Source organism: Vanellus vanellus (assembly GCF_965231255.1).
Source record: "Vanellus vanellus genome assembly, chromosome: 2".
Taxonomy (NCBI): domain Eukaryota; kingdom Metazoa; phylum Chordata; class Aves; order Charadriiformes; family Charadriidae; genus Vanellus; species Vanellus vanellus.
In genome coordinates, this window is record NC_138906.1 from 90,587,168 (window position 1) to 90,605,479 (window position 18,312).

At 41.2% G+C, this 18,312-nt stretch overlaps 1 protein-coding gene across 1 annotated transcript in view; it reads left to right on the forward strand.

Moving 5' to 3' along the window:
* The window catches only part of CTNND2 (catenin delta 2), a gene marked incomplete at both ends in the record, with an annotated part of 573,915 nt that overhangs the window by 386,828 nt on the left and 168,775 nt on the right, over positions 1-18,312 (forward strand). Inside the window, one exon of the mRNA XM_082479407.1 lies at positions 1,832-1,964. Coding sequence (XP_082335533.1) covers positions 1,832-1,964 — 133 coding nt within the window. The remainder of the gene's footprint in view (positions 1-1,831; positions 1,965-18,312) is intronic.

Here is an 18,312-nt window from a genome sequence, read left to right on the forward strand (position 1 = left end):
GTAAGATGGTATACACAGAACATGGTGTTTGCCATCTTCAGCTGCGGAAGTTTCTAGCCTTCCCTGATACCTTTTAATATGTTGTCTGACTTTTCCAAATATGAATTCAATGTTAAGATCTTTCTGAACGTACGAAAAACGTCTCTTGTAGAAGCTTCCCAACAGTCCATCTCATCTCAAGATTCAATGGAATAGTCGATGTGTGATTTAGTACTAGATCTTCACGGTTTCATTGTATTAAACACTTAAAGGGAAATTTAATATTAATGAGTTAATATCTGTTTTGTAAGAAGAGAAATAGCCAATGAAATTCTGAGTGTATTTTTTTACATCTACCATTTATATTCTGAATCTTCATAAAGATACAACTGTAATGACAACTCTTAGTCTGGCAAACATCCCACATGAGAAGAGAACAGACAAGACCTCTGTTCTGTAGTAATTTGTTATTATTGTAAAATGAGTCTTGTTTCAATGAAATGTCTTGGAGAACTGCTGTACTTAAAGCGTGATGTCTGATTTTACTTGAGAGAGCCTGCAGAGCTACTGTAAGCATTACTCAAACACAGGTGAATTCTCCCCGTGACGCACATACACTTGGCCTCAGTGCAGCAGAATCCCCATAATAAGGAAACTGGTGATCAGAAATATTTTTTCAAACATTATAGCTGGGCTCTGCAACAGCTCAAGTGGGGGTTTTTGGCCATGAACTCCCAGGTGGTCATGGTAGCTCCAACAGAAAACCTACAGCCTTTTTTGCAAGTCACCTCTTTCCCCTAGTTTCCCCCTATTACCTTGTACGTGTAGCATTAGGTGGAAGATAGTGAAAATGCTTATATGGCACAAAAAATTAGCTCTTAGGGAAAGTGAGAAAACGCAAGAATTAAGAAGTGTCTCATGCAGAGTGGCTGTGTGCATGCCTGGCTCTTGTCAAAGTTCAAAGCCATTTTCATGAATGATTTTACCCTTAAACAGAACAGAGGAATTTACGTGAAGTGACAGATTAAGTTCAGTTCCAGAAGCTGCAGAATACCTGCTGAGATTTGTTCAACACATTTGGATTCAATTGTTTCATTTGATGCTAATGGTGTTTCATGCTTTGTTGGATTAAAGAGAAGTGCAAAGACCTTTGTATTTGCCTAGTTGCTTCAGATTGCGTAGTATGAATGAAGATTGAAAAGTAATGCGATGTGTGTGTATTATATAATTGTAAAATTACAGAATCACAGAAGGGCTGAGGTTGGAAGGGACCTCTGGAGGTCGTCTGGTCCAACCCACTGCTCAAGCAGGGCCAGAGCTGTGTAATGGTTTTACAGTGAGTATGGATCATATCTGGAAAAAATAAACTAAAAGACAAAATAGGTCATTGCTTTCTATATAAGATAGCAATTTATATCAAATAAAGATTGCAGTAAGTAATAAGTACCTTTTGACAAACTAGTATTTCATAGCAAAACATTTGTGATTCTGATTCTAGCCTCCATATTTTAATTTTAACAGAGAAAGTATAATAGTATGAGCGTGTATCTTTCTTTCCTTATATTAAGATTTCATATAGCTATTTTTATTTAGGAAACTTTAGCAGTTGGAGACCCAATTCCATAATGTTATTCACTCTAATTATACTTTAAATAACCTTTTTTTTGCAGAGAAGTGCAGTTTAAAATGAAAAATAGCTTCATACTTGATTTAAAGTTTGCTTTGAAAACAATGGGAAAAAAAACAGGATTTTACTTAGACATGTCTGTCTTCCTTGTTGGCCCAACTGCTGCCACATTTCTCCACTAATGGCAGAATTTTTGATGAATCTTTCTTGTTTGTTTTCACACAGAGAGTTCGGATGGCGAGATCCAGAGCTTCCAGAAGTCATACAGATGTTACAGCATCAATTTCCCTCAGTACAGTCCAATGCTGCAGCCTACTTACAACACCTCTGTTTCGGAGACAATAAAATAAAAGCAGAGGTAAGATTTATAAACCGCTTTTTCAACAGTGATGCTGTCTGCCATTTATCATCACCAATTATTTATACGTACTTTAAGAAGAGTTATAAAAGAAATCATGTGTGTATGTCTGGACCCATTTTACTCATCCTTTCACTTAAGCTATTTGTTACCATTAGAGAATGTAAGAAATGCATAAAAAATTATTGTCACTCTTTTTTCTTTTTGTTTGGTTTTGAATATTTTCAGTGGTTGCATACCATTTAAATAATGTATCAGTAATTGTTCAGTAAACAGCTAGTGGTATAGTCTTGATCCCACTGAAGCATATGGGCATTTCCTTAGGGTTTTCAAAGAGAGGTGTTTGGACACTAAATACAAACACAGAAGATGAAAATTAAGCAAAAGGATTCTGAATCAAAGCCTGATTTAATGTATAAATGTGTGAATTTCACTGAGTTTGCAGCCTGAACTGCGATCGTTGGTCTACGGTCTTGAAATTCAGTGCAGATTGTATCTAAAATGTAATTCAAACAGCAATATAGACTTTGTTCTGTACCTGTAGCTGATCGGTACTTCTTGCTTGCTTGTTCCCTGTGGTTAATGGGACCAGTTCAGCTTTTGGAAGGCAGAAGGAAGGCAGCTCTGAGGGATCTGACAAACACACAGGAGTCAATTAAAATTGAATGAGTGAAGCTGTTACGAACCCCAGCTGCCTCCCCTGGCCCTCGCAGAGATACTGCTAATCAGGGACATGTGGTGTGCACATAAATCTGTGCCTGTGCTGGCATCTTTTAGCCTGGCGTGTAAAGGTAAACTGAGATCAGGATCTGCTATTGCTTATTTGTCAGAACTGTGCAGGGATGCTGGCTTGCTAGTGCTTCATTATCCTCACCCTCAGCACGTACCGGTCCATGGGTCTGTCCAGCTATAGCAGCTTTCCCTTCTAGGCTTCTTCACGCTGAGGAAATTCCCAGGTGAGTACGTATGTGGTCTGCTGGCACTGGCAGAGCTGCGCTGGTTGCATACATCATCCCAAACATCTTAGAAATAATAATAAAAATATATTTACATGAATGTTAAAATGAAGAAGGGTTGTGCAATGGGAAAGAGAACTCTGTTACAGGTATTGCTGAAAATTTTAACTGCACGCTCTCCCCATACTCTCTTCTTATCCTTATTCACAAATTAGTTTTTCAGTAGAAGAATTGATTAATCTCTGAGAAAGGCAGTTAAATGATTAGAGCAAATTATTCATTGTACAATCTGTGCTTCCTCCTGTTAGCCATAGATTGAGAGCCCTTAGGTAGCTATCACATTTGAGGAAAGAAGATGGTTTGATTTTCGTTGCTAACCATTTAGGGAAAAAGAAGACAGATTGTTGTTGATCTAACCCATCCCACTAGGACATCAGCTTTCATAAGCTTCAGGCTTACAAGCTGGAAGGGTGAAGGTAAGTATATAAAACACTAGAGCACTAGGCAGCTTCTTCTGAGCTTCTCTGAAAAAGGATAACAGATAAAATGAGGATTTCCCCCCTTCATTTGTTATTATTCAGGTCTTTGATATATTCCTCACTCCATAATACGTAAACTGTCTTTGGAAACAAGCCAAAATACATTTTTTTTAAACAGTCCACCTGAGAATATCCTTTCAAGCTTCTAGTACTGTGAATTTTTCTAAGATGACAAATAATGAGATGTATTGTATACTTTTCTAATGCTTTGTGAAGCTTTTTAGACTAAAGCAGCCAACATTAGCAAACTATTTTATCTGTATCTATCTATCTACCAACCTGTAGTATTTAATGGTAAGTCCTGTTGTGTTTAGGCCATGATTCAGCAGAGCATTTAAACAGTTTCTGCGTTTGTTTATTGGAATGAGGGTCTACCCAAAAGGCTCGGTGGGGTGCTTAGGGTCTTCTTGAGCTCTTCACTGAAGAAGAATTTCTTGAGGAACCTTTTGTGAGAGAAGTTCAAAATCCTGTCGATACGGGAATATCACAGCAGATACCCTAGATTCATACTAGGCTTATGCCCAGCTAGAGGAATTTGAGTGGTGCTGTTAAACCTACCTGGGACAACACACGTGCTAACTCTTAAGGATGTGTGAATTATGAGTTGAACTACCACCTAAAAAATAGTTTGAGATTACAAAGTTGAAAAATTCCAATTCTTTTGAAGCACAGAACGCTCTGTGCTTACACCAAATGCCTAGCTTCAACATAGCAAGCGACTTGGACTAAAGAAAGAAAACTGTCTTGGTGGTCTTTCAAGCCCTGAAGAAAGGGCAAACACAGGAATGTGTAAGTTAAGAAAACCGCTGGTATTTTGTACGCCTGACAGGCACTGAGGAAAAAGCAAATTTATTTCAATATATAGTTTGTTAAGTCATCATGTGTAGCATGCACATGCACATGCAGTTGTTAAAGTTTCAACTCTGGAGTTATCTGACACAAAAAAAAGTTCGTTTGCCATTATCACTAATAAGTTTCAAATTGTCACAGTGCAATTAATGGCTGTTTTATCCAAAGTTTCTGGAAATAACTATCTTGAAATATTTTTTTTTTTAATTCTTTTAAACATGACTTATACTGCATTGCCTTCCAAAAAGGTCGTTCATGTTCTGTCCTCTGAACCTGACCATTCTTTCAGTCTTCCGGTTTTGTTTTTATATAGTGGTAAACTTGTCCTACTCTTGTAAGAGTTTAGTGGGATTTATATAAAATTTCTCCTTGTGTACGTGGTAGGACGAAGGCCGTTATATTCCTTTTGAGCAGAACAGTGTCAGCTAAAATTTAGACAGAAATAGAAAATAGCAGCTATGGCTGTACGCATTTCTGAGATTCCTGACACCTTTTATGGTTTTACCATTACATTTTTCTCTTCTAAAATATTTTAATTTCTGCGGCTGAAGTGTGGAACACTACCCCTTGCTTCCTCAGTCACCCCCCAAGAAAAGGAAGTGGAAATATTCTGTAGAAGACAACTATGCAAAAGAAATTCAGTCAAAAATGTTCAAAATATGGTGAGGGAAATGAGAGGTCTTTTTCCCGTCATGACCATGTTCTATAAAGAAGATGTTCTATAAAGGTAGGTGTTATTTCTAAAACACATGATGATCGCAGGCGTACTTCTGAATCTGATGACATCACTTTAAATGTACGTTTATTGCTACATAAGCATCAACACCCTGCTCAGTCTTTTATGTAGCAATTGTCTCAGAACAATGAGGTTTGCAAATGCCCTTCTCTAATTTAAAGGACTTTCAAACAAAGTTGGTAATTGTTTATGTGATGATGCCCCCGGCTGGCTACTAAGGTGTGAAAAGTCATTCACCTTTTCACAAAAAAAAAACGTACGGAGTGAATTAGATTTTACATTTCTGGTAGATATTTTATTTTTCCCCTTCCAGCACTGGACATACCAGTACAGCGATAGGTAAATGCGATAAACACTGTTGATAAAGACAGTGGTGTTATTTCTCGCAGATGCTGCCGCTTGTATGCTGCTCGAAACCGTTCAGTGCTAGTCTTTATTTAAAAGTGTGATTGTAACTGCTGCTCTTACCTGAAAGTTTTCCGCAAGTGCTACTTCTGAGCCTCCTTAAGCATGGCTGACTGCAAGGCAGGCACTGCATCCGCTGTCAGGAGCGCTTCTCATTCTCTGCCTTTATTCCCTGTGCTTGGTGCTTAGGTGGTGCAGCAGGCATTAGCGTGGAGTTGAAGAAATTGGATTGTTTTTGCTGATGTCTTGTGGTAGTTGGATTTTTTATCTCCTGTTGAGCAGTGACCAATCCTCCCTGAAGGTCTCACATAAGGGAAAGAGGACACAGGGAGGCAGAAGGCTAAAGGTTGCAAGAATTAGCAGGGAGCCCATTACAATTAGGCATCATAATTCTGAAATTCAGAATCTCAGAATACTTCAGCAATTCATTATATAAATTATTCTTTCATTGATGACAGTGAAGAATGCAACTAAAAGGCAAAAGGAAAGGAGGGAAGATGTTTTGATCAGATATTTGAAATCAAGTGAAAAGTTGATCAGGCAGAAGAGCACAAGAAGGCCCTTTCAGATGGCATTTTCTCCTTAGGAGAGGGCTCTTACACTAACAATGGTGAGATTGTGAGCAGAGCCAGAGTAGCTGGTCCTGGGTGCCAAGAAGGAACAGGCAGGGGATATAGGAGAAAAGAAACGTTTTAAAATAGTCAGCAGAGAACATTTCTTTAGAAGACCACATTCTATTAAACACAGGATTCATTCTTCCACAGCAATTTTTCTTCCTATAATGACAGCTTACTCTTTTGTATGAGGTCACCGTATGAAAGGATTGAATTGTGCAGTTTCACACGCCAACACCATTTTGCTCTCATGGAAAATGGCAGCCTGCCATCAGCTGCAAAGGTGTAACAGGTCACTCGGGGTTTTTGGCACCAATGACTCCTTTCTGCAAGCTAGGAAATTAATTTTTGCCATCAAAACCGCAGCACTTGAGGTTCTCATCTGAGGAAAATCGTGCAAAGATGCCAAATGAGAGAACAGTAACTACTGAACTGTCCTGCCTGAAACCTTCCCTTGCATCCTTAATAAAGCTCGCTGGGTCGGACAGTTTCCTCTTTATCTTGGAGAGCATTCCCATATACTCACCTCACACAGTCTTAGAGGAAAAGTATCAGTCCAGATGTTATTGTGTGGTGTTCTAAAACAATGAGTCATCGCACGCTGAAATATTTCCCAAACTTGCTCAAAACCATCATTTGCATTCATTTTGTCATTAATCTTAAAAAGTTTTTCTGCATCTTCTTCTGTGAGTTGTTCAGAATATGCCCAGAAGACTTTCAACATGATACCACCGCTCTTTCATTTGTCAGGCAGCATGCATAGACTATACTAACCTCTTGTTTACCTTCATTATTTTTGTATTTATGTTGCTCTGCTCTTTATTATTGATAGTGAGGGCTTGTTGAATATATATACATCTCTTCCCCATTCCTTAGTCTGTTAAGTGTGTGAGAGTCCATCTGATTGAAATGGAATACGAACATGAACTGTATAAGAAAAAATATCTCATTATATAATGTAAGTTATTGTCATCATCTTCCAGGATACATTTTTTTCTGACCTGTATCTCTTTTACATCTATAATCCACATAACTGCAGTGTTGTAGTAATTTCTATGTCACCCACAGTACTGCTAGATCTGTGATGGTCAGTGTTACGTAGGTGCCTGTTTCTATCATGCCTTTGTCCCAAGGAATACTTACACTTAGTACAGGGTGATGGACAAACAGTCCATGATGTTGGTTTTAGACCTGCTGGCTAATGCTGACAGAATTCTTCACTCTGTAACATTTGAAGGATCCAGAAGGGGGGTTGGAGTTGCTCTCATCATCCTTGAAGGGTATCTTGATTTTGTTTCTATAGATTTCCCTCCGTTTCCTTAAGGGGTCCCAGAGAAAACAGAATATCTTTCTTTTCCTTTGTGTTTGAAGAAGAATCATAGCTATGCATTTACCTTCCCATAGCCTTCCTCTTCTGACTGTCTTTTTCGTCTGAGATCTCTTCAGTTAAATGCTGGAATTTGGCTTGTCCAGTGATGATACTGTCAGTTTTCCATTAAAGACACTATGTAAACTCCTTTAATCTCTGTATGCAAGATGATAGAGACATGGTATTTAGTTTAAATGAAAGAAGTATCACATAGGTGATACTGGAAAGTAATGTAAAAATTGCAGAGAGGCTCTAAAACATTTGTTGAAAGTGCATTTTAGTGCAGACAATGTTTTTGGAGAAAGTATACTTCCCTGTTCAGCTATAAACAGTTTTATTAGTACTTTGACAATCATAATTTTCCTGTGTTAAACATCTGGGTAAAATCCCACAGTTTCAGAAATATTCTCCTAAATGACTTTACAAGGAATTTACTATTCTAATGATGATTTTTTATATGAAGGTGTGCTTGCCTGCACCTGATTCCCCAAATGAGCACTGATACATTCATGCTTTTGCTTACCTATGTTTAGATTACTGCATGCAGGACAGTTTGGGTCTATCTCCCTGTCACCCTGGGTAGTCATATTCAACTGTGCAAGTAAATGTCAAACAGTCCCTTTTAAATAAACTTTCTGTGGTGTTTTTATGGGTAGAAATTACTCTAATGAAGTAAAGCAGCACCGAGTGACAAACCCAGAAACAGTCTTTATGTAATAATTTATTTTTTTTATTTTATTTTATAAAGCCTCATTAATTATGATTTTACAGGGCAACTTTCAGGTTCTTACTGACCTCTAGCCTGTTTTCTAAGAAGTCAATCAACAGATGCTGTGTTGTTTTGCAATATAGGTTGGGATTTTTTTACTGTCAATTTTCCATATACAAAATGCTATTTATTGGGTTTTTTTTTTAAATATTTTTTTTTATTCTCAAAGTATTTTTGGAAGTGACCCTTTAATTTGTCTTTTGTAAATTGTCTTAGTCTGCATTATTGAAATAGTTTTTCCAACAAGGTGTTCCACTCCTTGTACTTTGTCATTCAAGGATATGATTTTACACTGAAAGAAAGTGAGGTGCGATTTCCATGCAGGACCACCAACAGCACCACAGAGTCTTACTCTTCACAGTAAGAAAAAGGATACAAATAGCCTTCTGATTGCTTCTTATCCCATTGCATTAATGATTTTTATTCTTGAGGAATGCCACTTTTCATTCCTCCTCAAGGCTTATTTATCTTTTTAACTTTATTTTTGCAAAGAGCTTTTCAACTGGTGTACTTGCAGAATGTATTTCAGCCAAGAGAGGCTGAATACTGTTACAGTATTTGTGGTGTACTGCATATATCTTACATGAGAAGTAACTGCAAAGTGTAAAATAACTGACCTGTAATTATTAAATGAGATTTGGTCAATGGGGGTGTGATAATAATTACAAAACCAAACTGTGACAAGAAAAATTAGTTGGATCAATTTGAGTATCTGTTATTTTAGCTTTTTCTAGCCTACCTATGGCTCAAATCTACTCTGTCATGGTGCAACACAAAAAATTACAGAATTTTCTTTCATCGTAGCCAGAGAGAGAAGAGAAGGATGGGGTAAATATGCGAAGATGTCTTAAAGGATGAACAGATTAAGCAAAAGCTGTATACCTGAATATACCTGAAATAAAATGGGTTTATACTGAAAGCACTTGACTAAGTTTCAAGCTCTAGGTCCATTTTCAGCCCTGCATGACCATGGGCTCTCCTGTAAAATGGGGATAATAATTTTATTCTACTTTGCTTATTTCCTTTTGTTCTTCTCAAGGGTGGTAAGTTGGCAACAACCCATCGATATGAACACCTCTGCAGTTTCAGGTTGAAAATGTTTGTGAGGGCTGTCCCACTTTGCTGTCCCACATTCTGGGTGTTTTTATGATATACTCAAATGGTGCCAAAAATGCCAAATCCTGTTCATTGCCACAGACATCCATGAAAGCAGAGGTGTGCCCCGGCTGAGCAGTGAGCATGGGAGAGGATCGTCTCTGTCCTCTGTTGTAGGGCTCCTGGGAGCTTCTTGTTTCATCAGGAGCTTCTTCAGGAGGTGGAAAGTTGCCCAAAGGAAGACAGTGGCCATTCATGCTCCACAGGGCTGGACACACGGTACCGGATCCTTGCTGGGAACAGGCTCTCGTATGGGGCCCTAAATCACTGCATTCTCCCGTACCTCAGGTTGATGTGGAGGGTGCAAGGCTGTGTCCCAATGGTCTTTCCGTCTCTGGTTTGCCTGGCACTGTGCGTCTTGTGGCATTCTTGCAGTCACATAAATTTGGAGTGGGACGTAGGGGCTGAAGACATCTTGTCTCCTATCCTATTGGAAGATTCATAAAACACAAATCTGGAAAAGGTGAAGAATGAATCCTCTATTTTGTTAGATTTATAGGATCAAAGCCCTTTTTTTCCCGCAATCGCGATCTCATCACTCTGTTATACTAACGATGGCTTGTCTCACTTTCTGTCCATAAGAGAAGATTTTTTGAAAGCAACCTTTGTTTTCTGCTATTGCTGCTGCTTGTTTTAAAGAAAAAATCATCCCTATTTGATCCCATCCTCAGACCTCTGTAACCTCTTGTAATCTCTCTGCTCCCGTACATTTTATTTATTCCACCAGTCAGTGGCTTGAGATGTATTTCTGTGTTAAGGAAGGAGGATGTAAATGGTCTGTTTCTCCTGAGTAAAACAATGATTTCTGCACTTCAAGCCTTTCTCTATTGATAGGTGTGCAAGAGAGTATATTTGATAGCACTTCAGTAACTACAGCGCTAGATTGAAGTGTCTAATATGTCTGCTTTGGATGTCCCTTTATGCTATCTCCATGATACCCTCTCTCCTCTTTTAGTTTGAATTGTGCGAAGCAAAGAAGCACTAACTCATGGCCTGTAATACAACCCTGTCACTGAACATTTTCCCTCTTTAATATAATATAACTAAAACAGATGAGGCAGAAATGGCTGCATTGGTCTTAACACAATAATCTATGTTAACACTGTTGTTAGGACCACTTACACTCTTAATTGTCTTAAAAGATTATTATTTAGAATAATGATAATAAAAAACACATTTTCATTCACTAATCTCTCCCAGTCTAGAGTCCAGTGCTGAGTTACTAAATAGTATTTATCAGAATATTTCAGTCTGTTTTTTTCTTGCTAATAAGTTGCCTTTACGTTGCTAATAAATCCCAGAAACACGGTTAACTGTAAAATGGTAGGCCTTTTCACTTTGTTTTAGGCCTTTTCACTTTGTGGTGTTTTTTTTTAAAGCATAAAAGCCCACCTTCCATCAGGGAATTAAATCTTAAACTGACTGTCTTGCTTTCAAAAGCATTTCTGAGTGCATCTCTCCGTTGTTTCACCATCTAATTTATGCACTATCATTTTATGACATTTATCTCTTCTGACAATAGAGTGCATGGCTTTGTTTTGTGCACAGTCTTTACATTTATTAAGACTGAGTATTAATGAATGCCACTGAGTGCTGTGCTGTGTGCCCACAGCCTGTGCTTTCTGTAGCACAGAAGGAGTGGCATTTTACACTCTGGGATCCCTCTGGGGTCATTTAACCATAGTTATTTGTGATTTCATCCTCAGGTTACTTTGCCTGAATTATAATAATGATTTTCTAGGCACCTGGCATGTATTTCACTTGATGTAAGATTAGGAAAATATTACAGTTGTTAAATAAATGAATTAATGACAAGCCCCGCTGGAGTCACATTCACTCAAAAGAGGAAATTGAAGAGTTAGGATTTTAACTGAAGACTGCACAGCAGAGTCATGGCAGATTGCGAGGGCCAGTTCTTGTCTTTTACTCCTCTGCTCTGCTAAGGATCTTGATTAACGCTTTGGGTTTATTGCATTCACATTTCAAAATTACTCCTTTTGGAAAATAGCCTCAGCTGGGAATAAAGTACCAGTCCTGTAAAGGGACAAAGTATCAGTCCGGGAAAGTGAAGTGGTTTCAGAAATAAGTAAACAAGAGTATATTCTTTTGTGAACGTAATTGAGCATTTGTGAACGCAAATTGAGCATTTGCGACAGAGACCGGCTCCAGGGCAGGTAAGACTGCGCTGGGAGAAGGGATCTGTAGCTAAAAAGGCCGACGGAAAGCTCTTTTGGGGGCTTTTTTGACGCCGGGCAAAGCCTCCTCTTCGTGCTGGGGGCTGACAGCTGGTGGGCGGGCTGCTGACTAAGCCTGGGCAGAGCCAGCTCCTCCCGCGGGTCATCACACCACCAACTTATAAGGAGCCCCCGGGAGGGCTGAGGCTGGCTTCTGCCCACTGAGTGGTAACCAGTGCTTGGGGCTGTGTCCTGGTCAGTGCCTCTTGTAGCTGTAACTCGTACGGCAGGGTCCTGAGCCTCTGCTACTGTACAAGGTAAGTTCAATTCCTTTTTGCAGTCAACTAGCACGTTTATTCCAACTGACCCATCCACTGTCTCTTGCTTGCAGACACCCAACCATGGTTACAACTAGGTCAAAGGCTATTGTTAAGAAAGCTGTGGGCACCCAGACAGAGGCCCCACGTAAACACGTGGGTGTCCAGGCCTCTGGCTGCAGGGAGTGCAGGGGCCTGGCTCTTGCCGTGGAGGGTAGTGGGGACAACACCTGTGTCAGATGTGAACAGGTGAACGATCTCCTCAGCCTGGTGGTTGAGCTGAAGGAGGAAGTGGAGAGGTTGAGGACTATCAGGGAGTGTGAGAGGGAGATCGACTGGTGGGCCACTCCCTGAGAGTAAGGGAACATGTTGAGGCTTCACATACACCAGAGGACCCTCTCCTCACTTCTCGCCCAGCAATAGAAGGGGACCTCAAAGAAGAGGGGGATCTCAGAGAAGAGGGGGAATGGAAACAGGTCCCGGCTAGGTGAAGCAGGCAAATCCCCTCCCTGCCCCTCCCACCTCCCCAGTTACCCCTGCAGAACCAGTACGGAATCTTGCAGGAGGAACTGGCTGTTGGAGAGGAGGATGGTACATCTAGGCAGGAAGTGCCGGAAAGACCAAGTCGCCGTAGACCTGGCATCACAACTCATTCCAAAAGGAAAAGCAGAAGGGTCATCGTTGTGGGTGAATCTCTATTGAAGGGGGCAGAGGGACCAATATGCCGTCCTGACCCGCTTCACAGGGAAGTCTGCTGCCTCCCTGGGCATGGGTCAGGGATGTGTTGGACAAAGTTCCTACTCTCGTCAACACTTCTGATTATTACCCCCTTTTAGTATTTCAGGTGGGCAGTGATGATGTGGGAAGAAGGAGCCCAAAATCAATTAAAAGAGATTTTAAAGCCTTGGGAAGGGTGCTTAAGGGATCAGGAACACAAGTAGTGTTCTCCTCTATCCCATCAGTGGTTATTGTGAGTGAGGAAATTAATAGGAAGAGACAGCAGGTCAACTCGTGGCTTCGGGACTGGTGTTACCGACAGGGCTTTGGGTTTTTTAATCATAGGTTGCCTTATGAGACACCTGGCCTGCTGGTGGTAGGTGGGATGAGCCTGTCCCAGAGGGGGAAAAGAATTTGGGGACAGGAATTAGCAGGGCTCGTTGACAGGGCTTTAAACTAGATATGAGGGGTGAGGGGGGGATAACTGGGCCTGTTAGGACTAAACTCGAGGGAAACATGCCAGGGCTTGAGGGATGGTGGACTAGCATGGACTCTTACTCTACCAATTCATTTCGGAGAAGCGATAGACATGTAGAAATTACAGAAACACCTGAGAGGGGCCTGGTAGGAAATGGGGCCCACACTCACAAAAAGATGTTCAAACCATTAGCTCATCTGAAGTGCATCTATACCAATGCACGCGGTATGAACAACAAACAGGGGGAGCTTGAAGCCATGATGCACCAGGAAAACTATGACATAGTGGCTATCACGGAAACGTGGTGGGATGCCTCACATGACTGGAGTGCCACAATTGAAGGCTACAAACTCTTCAGGAGGGACAGACAGGAAAGGAGAGGTGGTGGAGTGGCTGTGTATGTCAGAGAATGCTATGAGAGCTCAGAAATTAAGTATAGTGATAACAGGGTCGAGACAGGGTGTTTGGATTAGGATAAGGGTAAATAATGGTGATATCGCTGTGGGAGTCTGCTATAGACCTCCCAACCAAAGCAGTGAGGTGGATGAAGCCTTCTATAAGCAACTGGGAGAAATATCGCAGTCGTTTGCCATTGTACTTGTGGGGCACTTTAACCTCCCTGATATCTGCTGGGACTATAACACGGCAGACAGGGGACAATCCAGGAGGTTCCTGGAATGTGTGGATGATAACTTCCTCATGCAGCTGATAAGTGAGCCGACTACGGAAAGTGCCCTCCTAGACCTGCTGCTTGTGAACAGGGAAGAACTTGTGGGGGAAGTAAAGGTTGGAGGCCACCTAGGGCACAGTGATCATGAGATGATTGAGTTCTCGATCCTTGGAGAAACAAGGAGAAGGGTTACCAAAACTGCCACCTTAGACTTCCGGAGGGCAAATTTTAATCTGTTCAGAAGACTGCTAGACAGAATCCCTTGGGAGGATGCCCTTATGGATACAAGAGTCCAGGAAGGATGGACATACTTCAAGAAAGAAGTCTTAAAGGCACAGGAGCAGGCTGTTCCCATGTGCCGAAAAACAAGTAGGAGGGGAAGGAAGGAGGCCAGCCTGGCTAAATAGGGATGTCTTGCTGGATCTCAAAAAAAAAAAAAAAAAAAAGAGGGAGAGAGTCTACGACCTTTGGAAGAGGGGGCAAGTCTCTCATGAAGACTATAAAGATGTAGCAAAGCTAAGCAGGGAGAAAATGAGGAGAGCCAAAGCGCAGCTAGAGCTCAACCTGGCTGCAGCTGTTAAGGATAATAAAAAATGTTTCTATAAATTCATTAATAACAAAAAGGGTATTAAGGGAAAATCTCCCTCCTTTATTGGATGCAGAGGGAAATATAGTTACAAAGGATAAGGAAAAGGCTGAGGTGCTCAATGCCTACTTTGCGTCAGTCTTTAGCAGTGGAACTAGCTGTTCCCTGGACACCCAACCTCAAGAGCAAGGAGACAGGGAGGGGAAGCAGAATGAGAGCATCACGATTAAAGAGGAAGAGATCAGTGACCTGCTATGCCGCTTGGATGCACACAAGTCTATGGGACCAGATGGGCTACACCCAAGAGTGCTGAAAGAGTTGGCAGACGTGCTCGCCAAACCACTTTCCATCATTTACAGGAAATCGTGGCTAACTGGGGAGGTCCCAATGGACTGGAGGGTGGCAAATTTAACACCCATTTATAAGAAAGGCAAAAAGGAGGATCCAGGTAACTATAGGCCTGTCAGTTTAACCTCGATACCAGGGAAGGTCATGGAGCAGGTCATCTTGAGTGCCATCAAAACCCACATAATGGGCAACCAGGGGATCAGGCCTAGTCAGCATGGGTTTATGGAAGGCAGGTCCTGACAGACAAACCTGATCTCCTATGACAAGATAACCAGAATATTGGACGAGGGAAAGGCTGTTGATATTGTATACCCGGACTTTCAAAAAGCATTAAATACTGTCCCCCATACAATTCTCGTGGAAAAACTGGCTTCACACAGCCTGAATGAGCATATGATCCGCTGGATCAAGTACTGGCTGACTGGAAGGTCCCAAAGAGTGGTGCTCAATGGATTTAAATCCAGCTGGCGGCCAGTCACAAGTGGTGTGCCTCAGGGCTCAGTGTTGGGACCATTTCTGTTTAACGTCTTTATTGATGATCTCAATAAGGACATAGGGTGTATCATCAGCAAGTTTGCAGATGACACCAAGTTAAGCAGGAGTGTTGTTTCCCAGGAGGATAGGGAAGCTCTGCAGAGGGACTTTGATAGATTGGATCATTGGGCCAACATCAATGGTATGAGTTTCAACAAGGGCAAGTGCCAGGTCCTGCACTTGGGCCACAATAACCCCATGCAGCGCTACAGGCTTGGGGAGGTGTGGCTGGAAAGCTGCCTGGCAGAAAGAGACCTGGGGGTTCTGATTGACAAGCGGCTGAATATGAGCCGGCAGTGTGCCCAGGTGGCCAAGAAAGCCAACGTCATCCTGGCTTGTATTAGAAATAGCGTGGCCAGCAGAAGTAGGGAGGTGATTGTGCCCCTGTACTCAGCACTGGTGAGGCCACACCTTGAGTATTGTGCCCAGTTTTGGGCACCTCAATACAAGAGAGATATCGAGGTGCTGGAGCGAGTGCAGAGGAGGGCAACGAAGCTGGTGAAGGGCCTAGCAGACAAATCATATGAAGAGTGGTTGAAGGAGCTGGGACTGTTTAGTTTGAGGAGGAGGAGGCTGAGAGGAAACCTCATCACTGTCTACAACTATTTGAAAGGACACTGTAGAGAGGTTGGTGCTGGTCTCTTCTCACAGGTAATTAATGACAGAACAAGAGGGAATGGCTTCAAGCCATCAACAGGGTGGATTTAGCCTGAACATTAGGAAAGAATTTTTCACAGAAAGAGGGGTCGGGCATTGGAATAGTCTGCCCGGGGAGGTGGTTGAGTCACCGTCCCTGGATGTGTTTGAGAGATGTTTAGATGTGGTGTTGGGGGATATGGTGTAGGGGAGAACTTTGTAGAGTAGGGTAGATGGTTGGACTCGATGATCCCAAGGGTCTCTTCCAACCTAGATGATTCTATGATCTAGTTGTGCTTGTTTTTTCTGAGTTAATGCTAGATAAGCCAAATTTAGACATTTTGCTTGCTGCCTTCCTGTTGTTTTCAGTCATTTTGTAACATTCTGACATTCTCAACTTGCAAAGAGACTGAATCAAATGAAGTTACAAAGTGACTGAAAATATAATTATTTTGCGAAATGGTGGGCATAACCTTGAGGATACGTATCTGTATTTTTACACCCCCCACACTGCTGTACACTGCTTTCATGTTCTACCCCCTTCCCCCGCGCTATTCCCTCTCCATGGAAAAGCCAAAGTTGTACCCACTCTTCCCAGAAGTACCTCTTTAAGATACGTTTTTCTGTGATCCTGATAAGTAGTCAGTAACAATTATTTTGACCAAAGGAAGCCAAAATGTGTTTTTTTTTTTTCAATTATTAATGACTGTCCATGCTTCATACGGATAATTGCAGCTTCGCTGTTGTTGTCTGGACTATCCTGTTTATGCACTACACTGCAAACTGTTAACAGTGTGTGCGAGCATCTTTGGGTTACTGAGTCTGACCTGGCAGTTTAGGGGCCTGGCAGTGGTCTTCTTGTGGGCTGAAGGGAGTGAGTGAGGTCTTGAACAAAGCCTGTCTAGACCTCCTGTTGCTCTGGGTGTAGCACTCACTCCTCCAGCATCTGCCTCGCAGGAGATGAGTGTGCTGGCTAAAAGGTTTCCATCTTTTTCAGCTCTGGGCAGCCAAAGTTTGCCTGAATGAGTAACCACGTAGAAGAGAATTTTAGGCAGTAAATTTAATTAGCCAGAAAATTCAGATGGGAACATCTGGTGATAATGCTTTTCACGCAGTTAGGAGGAGAGAAAAAACCCTCAGTATTATGTGTGCAAGATGAATGCCTTCATGCTACTTTCTGTGGCATGCAGCAGATGCAGGCAGAACATTGCACTGCGTCATGAATCCCTCTCCACTAGTCTGAGGAAAAAATGTCCCGGTTGTATTAAAACATTTGTAAAAGCTGTATCTTTCGTATTTGAAAATATTAGGGGGTAGGGAAGGAAAGGTAATACACACTGAAAGACAGTGTCATTTGACATAAATAATGTGATGTTCCCACATTTTGAATGGGCAATAAATATATTTGCAACTTTTTCAAGCAATATTATGTTCTAGTATCTATGCTATCAATCTCTTTCTATTCATAGCTCTTCTGCCAATTGCTTCTCTGATTTATTAGACTGCTGTGTGAATGCAGAGGGTTACTTTCCTATTGTAGAGCATATTTTTTTATTACTGTTCTCATCATCCAGCAAGCTGCAGTAAGAGTTTGTGCACTATATATAGAAATAAAATAACCTAGATTGATATCAATATCTGTAATTTGATGCTTTCTCAACATACCTGTACTAAAAAGGTTGGCAGCAAAACGATTTCAATAAGGTGAATCGTAGCCCTGATAAAAAGGCCGTGCCAATGAAACATCTAAGGTAAAGACCATCAGCGGATCTCCAAAATGTGTTTAAAAATCCAAAGAGGTGGTTGTTACTAAGCTACCAAGATCGGTTGCAGCAGAAGGCACAGGTTTGTAGAGGCATAGGGACACCTGAGGCTTTAAAATTAAAATGCTTACTTGTCTATCCAGCCACTGCAGGAAACTATTTGAAGTCACTTGAACCAGGGAGTCCTTAATGTCATCACAGAGTCAATTTATAGCAGTGCTGCTGAAGTCGATCCTGCTCTTCTAGGGTTTACACTGGTATAACTCAGAGTATGACTCATACCACATAAAGAATAAAAGAAAAAACAAGACAATTAAAAGCAAGATATAAAAAAAGTTCTGTTTTGAAGTTCTGAAGTTTTGTTCATTTTTTACTGGCTGTGGGCCAAATTCTCTCCTTCTTATCCCGGAAAAGTACTACTTATTGATAAATGGCTGACATTTCTAAGGTTGTTATCTTGTAGAGACCTTGGTTCAGGCAGATATGGAAATGAATTAGATCTGTGAGAGATGGCTTGAAAAGTTACTTGGAATATAATAATGTTTTTTAGTTTCACAAAGAGATTTGATTTGTTCCTGCATGTTCATTGGTATAAAAAGCAGGGATTGTAATGCCCACTGTAAGGATCATTTAACATATATAAAACTAGGTAGTGCAAAATGATAAATGACACAATAGGTCCAAATCAGCCCCTTATATTTGAGCCGCTGCTGCTACCACAGTTGCGGCAGAG